Source organism: Castanea sativa, chromosome 8 (genome assembly GCF_040712315.1).
Source record: "Castanea sativa cultivar Marrone di Chiusa Pesio chromosome 8, ASM4071231v1".
NCBI lineage: Eukaryota > Viridiplantae > Streptophyta > Magnoliopsida > Fagales > Fagaceae > Castanea > Castanea sativa.
Window position 1 is genome coordinate 14,201,714 of NC_134020.1, and position 11,111 is coordinate 14,212,824.

Here is an 11,111-nt window from a genome sequence, read left to right on the forward strand (position 1 = left end):
ACTCACACAATCATAACAGCATGATGGGGACTATCACCTTTGAGGTACATCCTATAACTCCCACATCTCTTATAAAAGCAACCATATTTAAAAGCATTTTTACTCTTTTTGCTTTTGAATTTCTTTACATATTTTCTTTTTGAACATATCATGCATGGGCATATAGAGAGAAAAGAAATACCAAATTATGTAAGCCAAAAAAATCACAATTTTGCTATGCCGAAGTATACAAATGTTATACATGAATGGCAGGTTTTAGTGGTGACCCGTCAAAAAGAGTGATATGAGTATTAAGTGTAGAAGAGACAAACTTAATCGTACACATCACAAATATGAGCCACAAAGCTTACTTGCTTAGCTATGCATAGAGATGCTCATCTAAGTTACAAGAGATACAAAGTTTAGAAAACTTTGTTTTAATGGCCATCCAAGGTACACAAGTACCAATATACACAAACACACACTGTTTTTGTATTTTTCTGATTTTTCAAAAAATTTTATTTTTATGAAAAACAAATAAAGCAAAACTGAAAACAAACAAACAAAAACATGTTAAACAAACAAAGCATAAAACTAGACTAACTCAAAAACAAGAAAGCAAAACACACAAGAAATGCATGACCATAAGGGGAGAGAGAGAGAAAGTGACTAAATCACTTTAAGCCTTTTTCCTTCCAAACCTTAGTTTTGAAGGAAGAACATTTCCTTTGTGCTAACCTTTGAACCGGAGGTGAGGGGGAAGAATTAAAACCATTCAAGTTTGAAAGGAACATGAGGGCCTTGAGAAGATCTCTAAGAGGGGCCAGAGAGGATGGAAACTGATTCTGGTTTCCAGATGAGAGCATACTATTGCTTTGTTGAGTGGCTAACCACTTATGGCAATTTGGACGAGTATGCCTTGAAGCTCCACAGTGATGACAGAAATGCAACTTCTTTTGTGGAGACTTCTTATTTTTATCCCTTTTAGTCCTTTGGTTTCTAGTCCCTTTCTTCTCTATCTTAGGGGGTGCTCTTAGAATAGATTTTCCCTTGTCTAAGTTTTTACTAGCTATTTCATATTTAAGTTCATTGTTCTCAGAATTAACATTATTAGCAGGTGAGACAAAAAATAGTTCTACTAGAAGAGGCACTATTAGGAGAAGAGAAATCATACCCTAAACCAGTTTTATCAGAAGTAGCTTTCTAGGAACTCAGCATCTCATCGAGCTTTGCATTAGAAGTCCTCTCCAATCGAGCTTTAACCTGGAATAGCTCCTCTTCAAGCTTCTTGGTCCTTTCAACCAAGAGATTGTTCTCAAATCATAGTGCTCCAATGGTTTGATTTGTTTCATTAGCCTTTTTGAAGAGCTCCTCTCGGTCTAGTTCCACATCACTGAGCTTCTTGGTGGCCAACCTATACAGTTTCTCGTGCTTCTCTGAAACCTTGTACAACTTTGCATAGGCTATATGGATGTCATCTTCATCGTCCATTTTCTTAAACTTTGAATCCACCAAATCCTCTTCTTCATCCACTTCTTCTATGATCCCCTCACTAGGACCAACTGTCCTTTGACTCAGTATCCAATTCGGTGTCACTCAAGGTAGCAGTAAAAGCCTTGCTTTTCCCAATCATCTTGAGATATGTTGGACATTCTTGTTACATGTGTCCTAAACCTTAACAGCTGAAACACTTTGGGCCGAAGGGAATAGTGTACTGGCCACCGTCCTTAGCATCCTTCTTTCCTCTATCTTGACTCTTGAGTTAAGAGGAACTGGATTGCTTACAGTCCCTGTCAAAGCCTTTCACTTGGCATTCTTCATGAACTTCTTGAATTGCCTTATGATGTAGGACTTCATCTTGGAATCTTCATCATTTGAAGACTCATCAGTCTTATTGCTTTTGGCCTTCAGTGCCATGCTTTTTCCCTTGCTTATTTTCCTGATTCTAGTCAAACCTAACTTATAGGTTTGCAAGTTTCCAACCATCTCTATTAAAGCAATAGAATCAATGTCCTTTGACTCTTCAATGGTAGTGATCTTGGCATGAAATCTCTTAGGTAGAGACCTTAGCACCTTTCTTAAAACCTTGGGTTCGGGAATGGTTTTCCTAAGGTTAAAGGCTGAGTTGACTATGTCCTTTAGCTTGGCATAGAACTCATTAAACGACTCATCCTCCTCCATTTTTATTTCCTCAAAGGTAGTAGTGAGCCTTTGGAGCTTTGAATCCTTGACAGCCTTAGTCCCTTCATAGGTTGTCTAGAGGATAGTCCATGCTTCCTTAGCGATTTCAGTAGAGGATATCTTCTTGAACTCCTCATTGGTGACCGCACTGAATAAAGTATTCAATACTCTACTGTTGAAGTTTATCTCATTGATCATGGCATCATCCCAATCAGCCGGCGCTTCCTTTGGCTTAGTCCTACCAATCTTCATAGCTTGCCACACCTTTTCATCTAAAGAGTGCAAGAAAGCTCTCATGCGTACTTTCTAGTGTGCATAGTTAGTGCTATCAAATAAAGAAGGTATAATAAGAGATTTTCCTCTATCCATGACAAATAGGGGTCAATGGATCACACAAAAGAGATTAACCCTAATTAGAGTGTGCCCGCTTTGATACCACTTAATAGGCCAAAAAACCCCTTTGGCAAATTAATTAATTAATTATCCAAGCTAATTAATTAAGTCAATTTAACATGCAATTGCATGGTAGCATAAACAAATCGCCAACTAAGTTAAATGCAATGGAAAATAAATTTGGACCAGATGATTTGCTTACGAATGGAGAAAACCACTGAGGCAAAGCCACACAAATGATTTGACACATATGATTTCTTTATGAATTTAAGGTCACCACTCTCGAGAATCCACTATTATCAAAACAAACAGTTACAAGTAAAAGGAATCCTAGTTCCTAATACCAACCTACAATTGAACCCTTACCCCAATACCCAATTGGACTTGCAATTTAGCGGCAATCTCTTCTTTCAATGCACAAATCCTAGTACATGACTAACCAATGATGCACGGATCCCAGTACGTGACTTACTCCTTTTCATGAGTCCCAGTACGTGACTAACACACTAATCTTGAATAAGATGTTGGCTGCAAAGTTCTTCAGTTCATCAACATGAAGATCAAGAAGATCCTTAGTCACAAAACCCTTGGTGCAAAGATGCAGTAGCCTTTACAAAGAGAAAGATGAATTAGGGCAATTTCTGTCTTCAGTCATAATATGTGTGTATGGATACAACAAGGCCTTTTTCAACCCTAAAATGGCCCTTAAAATAATCCTTAAATGTGTCTAGGGTTATGAGAAAAGAACCCTACACAAATACACTTTAATATGCGTGTAATCAGATCTGAAAAGTCTAATTTTGTAATTCTTGACAAATACAGCTTCTGTTGAGCTTCAACATTAACCCTCAATAGATAGCTCCTGTCGAGACATCTGCCGACCTTTAATAAACAACAGTTTTTCACTTGTTTCTTGAATAGATTTTCATGGCTTTAATACTTCACTTGAACAACATGTTCCTTGAAGTCTTAAATCATCCTAGACCTATCCAATTACAAGTAAAGTACATTTTGTCAAAAGATTAGCCAATTACATCAATAATGTCCCTAGCAGGAAGAAATAAGGAACATGAGGGGGCTGAGAAGGAGTAGGATCTGGGCCTAGGCTGTGCAGGGATCCGCCAATCTTAGGGAGTAGATCCTTGAGGGAACCTACAAACTTTTGGAATCATTATAAAGCTATACTAATTCCTCTAAAGATTCAAGATAAGCAACATGTGTCACCTAATCCAAACAGACACTTATCTTTCCAAGCTTCTCTCAAACATCATTGTTCTTCACTTACACATGCCAGGGATATGGCAGTAGGCCAAACATGATGCTAGGACAACTTACCACATTTATTGAAGAAGAGTAAAAAGTTGGGTTTAGACTTTAGCAGACAAAAGTGCATCAAATTCATGGATGTGGGTTCAAAGTTCAGACTTTAGCAACCCAAAAAATAAAAATAAAAAGGTTGGGAAAGTGTGACATATCTAGTATAACAACTAAAATAATGACTTAATTTAATGTTATACTGAAGAGGATTTGGTGGATCTGTCACCTAACAATCAAAAACTATTGGTCTGGAATCTAGATATTCTATTCAATTTCGCTTAATTATAATAGGAAACATAGCACAAGCACATAGAGGAGAAAACTTTTATGGACCAATTTGTTCATCAATTTAGTTAATAACTTGGTATTGCGGTATTGGCATTAGTACTGATCATCTTCAAAATTTTGTAATGGATGAGTTTACATTCCAATAAACATATATGGAGTTCTAGTTCAGTTGTGTATGGGCCTTATAGGATACAAAAATATGGGAAATTTGTAGTTCCTTTTGAATTGATCATCTTCAAAATTTTGGAATGGATGAGTTTACATTCCAATAAACATATATGGAGTTTTAGTTCAGCCGTAGTTCTTTTTTTTTTTTTTTTTTCTGCCAGAAAACTGGCCGTAGAGATGGAAGAGCAGTGGAGGGGAGAGAGAGAGAGAGAGAGACGTATACCTATTTTTAGGTTTAGAGAGAAGTATGAAATGTAATAAATAAAGGATAATTAATGAGATCCTAATAAGCATGTTAGCATTAACGAATCTCTTTTTGACAATTGGATCTACTTAAATTCAATGGTTTAGAAAATGTGTAACTTAAACCCATTTAATTAATTAATTATATATATATATATATATGTCGATGCCTCGCGGCTGCTCGACCAACCATCGCGGCGAAGCTCACGCGCTATATATATGTGGAGGAGGTGCGTCATACCTTAGGTGTGTAACTGGAATCTAAGTCGATTTTAAGGATATTACCAAGGGTAAGTGAAGTCGCCACCGATCATTGGGTTTTTTTCTAAGGTGTGATTGGACACTTGACTCTATTTGATTTTATTACCGATCTTAGGCTAAGAAAAATATCATTTTTCCAAATCTAATGTGAATGGGTAAAAAATCTTGATTCTTGAGTTCAGAAGTCTAATTACATGTGGGGAAGGTGTTAGGCACTCCACAATGCCTGTTTGTAGATAGTCCTTTTGTTTTGGTAAAATCATAATTTAAGGACATTGGCAATTGAAAACAAGCTATTGACATTAGTTTTCAGGGCTTTAAATGTGTGGGACTTTAATGTTTGATTTTTGAATGGGTGTGATCTCAATTGATGCTTTCCAAGTGTGTTTGAAGTTGTTGCCAAATTTCCACAGTGAAATTTCGGCAGCATTTCGCTTTATTTTTGTGGTAGAAATCTAGCAGCATTTCACCTCAGATGTGTCATAGCATGCTAAATGCTATCATTACCAAGCTTTTAACGTTAGAATACAGCAATGGTGATCCTAATTTCACTGCGAAAATCTAGCAGAGTTTTGCATTTGCTGCGCTATGGTACATTGGCAGGGTTTCGCATTTGTGTATGTGACATGTATTTATTGCTCATACTGTGACGTGACAAAGCCCTTTAAAACATCAAGTATGTTGATGCGTGTCGTATACGCGGGGAAACAAATGTCACTGGGTGACATGGATCAAAACAATCACATTGCGATGATCGTGCACACAATATAGCATGAATATGCACCTACGACGATCGCCTTGAGCACATACCCACACTACAAGGTTAAAAGCTCTCACGACTAGAGAGGGTCACTCACGTAGCCATGAGAGTCCATCATACAAAGAGCACAATCATCCATGTACAAGCAGATATTGATATACATACATCATGGACAATGTTGTCACATAGAGCAGAAAAGTAAACCAGACATGGCCAACATTCCAAGAGTATGGCCTAGCAAGGTATAGGAAATGTAAAATAGAAATCGCCATACCCAAGGAATGCGGCCTAAGTAAGGAGCAAGAAAATAAAAAGGGAGTACATGGGGGGGGGACCCTAATACATGATCTAGAGAAGAGGCTTAGAGAGACAGAAAGAAAAGACTGCTCTAGAGGGGCTAGGTCCCTTAATCAACTAAACATTGCCCTTTGTGGGCTTGCATCTTTGCCCTTTTTACTTGTGCCTAAGAGGTCGTGCCCTCGCTCCAAGCATCCTCGCTCCATGCATGTGCATGCAAAGACAAAAGAAACAAGCCAGCAAACAAGCAAAGAAAGAGATGGAGGGAAAAGCATGTTAAAGGTAAACTAGAAAAAGATTCCAAATGGGGGCAAAGAAACATGTGAAGCATATAAAAGAGGCAACCAAGCATGCTATCAAACAAAGGAGGTTGTCCTAGGAGTACAAATGTAGGCTTGGATCGAGTGTCTGTAGTTCCATTGGATTGGAGTATAGATGATACACAAACTCATGCTTGAACATGTAGGCAAGTGTGCAAAGATGAAAATAAAGCCAAACAGGTGGCACAAAGCAAGCAAGGCAAGTATATCAACATCACACGGAGTAGAGAAGGGTGTATATCAAGCAAACCGACACCACGGGGGTGTATCTCACAAGTGGTTACATCCAAACATACCCTAAGAGGTATGCATGAAACCACACAAGCACGAGCCCACAGAGGGCACAAAGCATTGCAAAGCCTAGGTCTAGAGAGGTTAACATGGAGACAAAGAATAGAAGAAAGCAAGCAAACACAGATATGCAAAGGAAATTATCCAAACCCTTTAATATAGGCCTAGGTGCACGAATGTAGGCCTAGACCACAGGATCCAAATCTACACCCTACTGAAATGGGCTAAAAAGCAAGAAAGAGAGATATCAAGGGACAAAAACAGCTAAAGAAGCACATGGCATAGCAACCAACATAGATTTAAGCACATAAGCGTGGCATGGAGCACATAAACACACAAATCTAAGCAATAAAAAGTAGACCTAAGCAAAAACATGGAAAAGAACACATCGGCATGTAGATCTAAGCATAAAAATGGCAAGGAGCATAAAATCATGTGGATCTAAGTAAAAACATTAAATTTAGACATATCCTACCCCAAGAAGGCTAGGCCAACAACATCAAAGTGATAAATCATGGCAAAAAGCAAGTAGACATGCTAGGAAAGCTATAAAACATATTATTAAGCAAGATAAAGCTAGGAAAAGCAACAAAGAGAAAATGGTGTGCATTGTAGCTAAAAAGCTACATCCACACTCCTAAACCTTAAATCCAAAGTATGGAACCAAGGAGAGGAAGATTAGGTGCAAGAACACTACCTTGAAGATTGTAAGGAAAATGTGAGGATCTAAGGTGCTTGAAGGTGTTTTGATGTGTTTAGGAGAGATATTATAGAGAGAAGAGAGAGAGAATCTGCCCAAAACTACCTAGAATTTATTTATTTATATATTTGTAAAATGAGGGGTCTAGGGTCAATTATAGTGAAAAAGTGATTCTTTAGCTGCTGGCGCACAATGAATGGTTGTCGGCCACCTTGTTAATGTCAACAATTCTAGCCTTTTCCAAGTTCAAATTTAGATGAATATTTGAAAGTATTTCCAGCCTCAAATTAAGCTGAACTTGGTGTCCCTAGAAAGATCTAGATGTCTAGTTTCCAAAACACTAAAGAAATTGATAATCCAATGGTCGAATCAAAAATTATGGCCTCGGGAAGCATGCTAACACGCTTTTTACGATTTTCTAGATATTTGAACCATTTTAACATTGATTTCAACCCATGAATAGTTGTTGGAAATGGAATTTGATAATCTTTGTAATGGTGCTGACACCAACCTCTTCTAATGGTTAGATCAAAATTTGGATTTCTAGTGCTCTTGAGAGTCAAACTTGGTCAAAGTTGACGAAAATTACCGAGCAGCTCGAGTTTGATGTAGGAACATGAAAAATGTCTTTTTAGGATGATTTTGATCACCTTTAAGTTTTGGTCAACCCACGGTTGATCAGGTGCATTTTGGTCAATTTGACTTGAAATGGCATTTTGAGTGCTCCGATGCCCAAATGGGTTGTGTCATGTCAATCTAGATGCTTCGGTGGCCCCATGGAGAAAATATAATATTTTTTGAATTTTCAGGGTCCAGCACACAAATTGAGGGCAGACAAAATACGTTGTCTACAATATATATATATATATATATATATATATGTGTGTGTGTGTGTGTGTGTGTGTGTGTGTGTGTGTGTGTGTATAATTACACCTATTTATTATCATTCTCATTTGAGTTTTAAGGAAAAAAAAAAACTAAATTATTACCATTTTTATTTAAGTGAGTATTACTATTACACATCATTTAGGGGAGATTCTAGATTTAAGTACACTACACATACATTTTTGTGTGACACACACCTATTTATTACCATTTCTATTTAAGTTTTAGGGGAAAAATGAATATAAAATATAAAAAAATACAGCAATTTACACCCTTTTGAGTTGAAAAGGAAAAAAAAAGATTTATGCATTTGAAATTTTAAATATAATTCATGAACTACTAAATTACATGGATATATGTCATTTTGTATTACAAAAAAAAAAAATATATATCAATATAATCTTTTGTATAAACCATAGGTATAGTTAATAGGTAGTTTACATACAACAAAAAAAAGTTAGTGGGTTATTATATCATCTTTTGTAACTCATAGCTACTCATCTCATATATATATATATATATATATATATATATATATATATATATTGTAATTTCATTAATAAATGATAATTGCACTTGACTAGTAGTGCATATATGGTCGTCCTTACTTGCAAACCGTCCACAATAATGACAAATAAGAGTATGGATCCATGAAAATCTATTTTTGTATCTAGTTGTATCACAAACAACCATCAGCTCGGCATTGATCATTGAATAATCCAAGGTGCAACGGCCCGTGTACTACACAAGTTAGGCTTTTCAAGGTGCCGAGGCGAAGTACCTATGAATAGAGAAGATGGCCTTCTTATTAATTGTCGCTTTAAGGAAGCTTTGTCCATACTTCCAATCCCATACCATTATGGTAATGACAGATCAACCAATCCGAAAAGCAATGGGTAAACCACATGCAGCAGGGCTCATGGTCCAATGGGCTGTTGAGTTGAGCTAGTTTGATATTGAATACATGCCAAGAATAGCAATTAAAGCCCAGGCCTTAGCAGATTTTATTGCTTAATTTACTCTTCCAGAGCCAAATCAGGGAGCAGAGTACTGGATGATCTGCACAGATGGTTCATTTATCGTAGGACTCAGAGGTGTCAGTATCATTATGAGAGTTCAACTCCAATTTCCAGCGATGAACAATGAAGCAAAGTATGAAGCGGTCCTTGCTAGCTTGAGAATTGCAAAAGCCTTAGGTATCAAGAATTTGAAGTTGAGGACTAATTCTAAGCTGATTGTTGGGAAAATAACCAATGAATATGAAGAAAAGGAAGAAAGAATGAAGAGGTACCTCAAGCTAACGACTCAACTAATTGATGAATTTGATGTTGTTAAGTTAGAGCAAATTCTATGGGAAAACAACTCAGCTACTGACGAGGTCGCCAAATTGGCGTCAATTGAAGATGCTTTAGCAACGAAAGAGTTGTTGATGGAAGTCCAGACAGTCCCTAGTATAGACGGATTGCAAACCTTCTCAACTCAACAACCAAGAACTTGGATGTACCCAATCCTTTCTTACATCAATGATGGCCAGCTCCCATTTGACCCGTCAACGGCAAAGAAGCTTAGACTAAGGGCAGCCAGATTCATTTTCGTGAACGTTGAACTTTACAAAAGAGGATTTTCATTGCCTTATCTGAAGTGCCTAACTCCTAAAGAAGCAACGTATGTGTTGCGAGAAATCCACGAAGGCATATGTGGTAACAATTCAGGACCTCGATCCTTGGTGGGAAAGACGGTCCAGGTAGGATATTTTGGTCAACTATGCAAAAAGACGCAGTTGAACTCGTCAAAAAATGCAATAAGTGTCAATGGTTTGGAAATGTGCAGCACATTCCTAGAGAACTACTGATGAGCAACTCCTCACCTTGGCCATTCTCTACATGGGGGATTGACATCATTGGTCCACTCCCTTAAGGGAAGAAATAGGTTAAGTTCCTATTCGTCGCTATTGATTACTTCACCAAATAGGTTGAAGTGGAACCATTGGCATTAATCACTAAAGGAATGATATAGAGCTTCATCTAGAAGAACATTATTTGTAGGTTTGGAATCCCAAAGATGATCATCTCTAATAATGGTCGACAATTTGATAGCCGAAAATTCAGGGAATTTTGTGTAGAGCTGGGAATAAAAAACCACTATTTATCATCTGGGCACCCATAGGCTAATGGGCAGATAGAGGTAACAAATCGTACTTTGTTCAATCTCATCAAAGCAAGACTTGAGGGGGCAAAGGGTGCATGGCCAAAGGATTTACCAAGGGTAGTATAGGCTTATCAGACAACTACAATAGCACCATTAGGAGAAACACCATTCAAGTTGGCTTTTGGTACAGAAGCAGTTATTCTTGTTGAAGTGGGGGTGTCTAGCCTTAGGTGAGCTCACTATGATGAAGATTCAAACAATGACAAGTTGAGACTTAACTTGGATTGTTTACCTAAAGTTAGAGATGAGGCAGCCTTGAGAATGGCTTGGAATTAACAGAAGATGCCAAAGTACCACAGTTAGAGGGTAAAGCTTAGAAGGTTCAACCCCGACAATATGGTATTGTGAAAAGTCTCACAAGCCATTAGGGACCTAGCTCAAGGGAGGTTAGGCCTTACTTGGGAAGGTCCATATAAGGTTGTCCATTTATCAAGAAGAGGAAGCTACTACCTAAAGGACCTCAACGGCAATCCACTACCACGTCCTTGGAACGTGGAACATCTCAAGAAGTACTATCAGTAAGAAGTACTTGGATTAATAAAAGCTCCATCAATAGGAGTACCTTGCCTGACAATGCATCAGATAAGCAAGATTTCATTGTTTTTTCCTTTAAGCATTATTTCCTTTCAAGTATTTTGGTCAAGTTGTTTCAATAATTTCCTTGTAATCCCCTTATAAATGAGGGTGCATGAAATAATAAGGTTCCATAAGCCATCTCTTTTTCAATAAGTTTGACAAAGCCTCAAGATTATGCTTACAGACGAGATTAAGCTATGAAAAGGAGATATCCATGACCAAATGGTAAAAACTCAAATGAAGA

At 37.5% G+C, this 11,111-nt stretch overlaps 1 protein-coding gene across 1 annotated transcript; it reads left to right on the forward strand.

Annotated features, from left to right (window-relative positions):
• Positions 1–9,137: 9,137 nt before the first annotated feature.
• Positions 9,138–9,935, forward strand: LOC142605899 (uncharacterized). Its single transcript, XM_075777324.1, has one exon. It carries the CDS (start codon positions 9,138–9,140, stop codon positions 9,933–9,935), a length of 798 nt encoding a protein of 265 aa, XP_075633439.1.
• Positions 9,936–11,111: the final 1,176 nt, after the last annotated feature.

Coding starts and splice junctions, on each gene's coding strand:
- LOC142605899 (XM_075777324.1), top strand. CDS start 9,138: ATGATCTGCACAGATGGTTCATTTATCGTAGGACTCAGAGGTGTCAGT.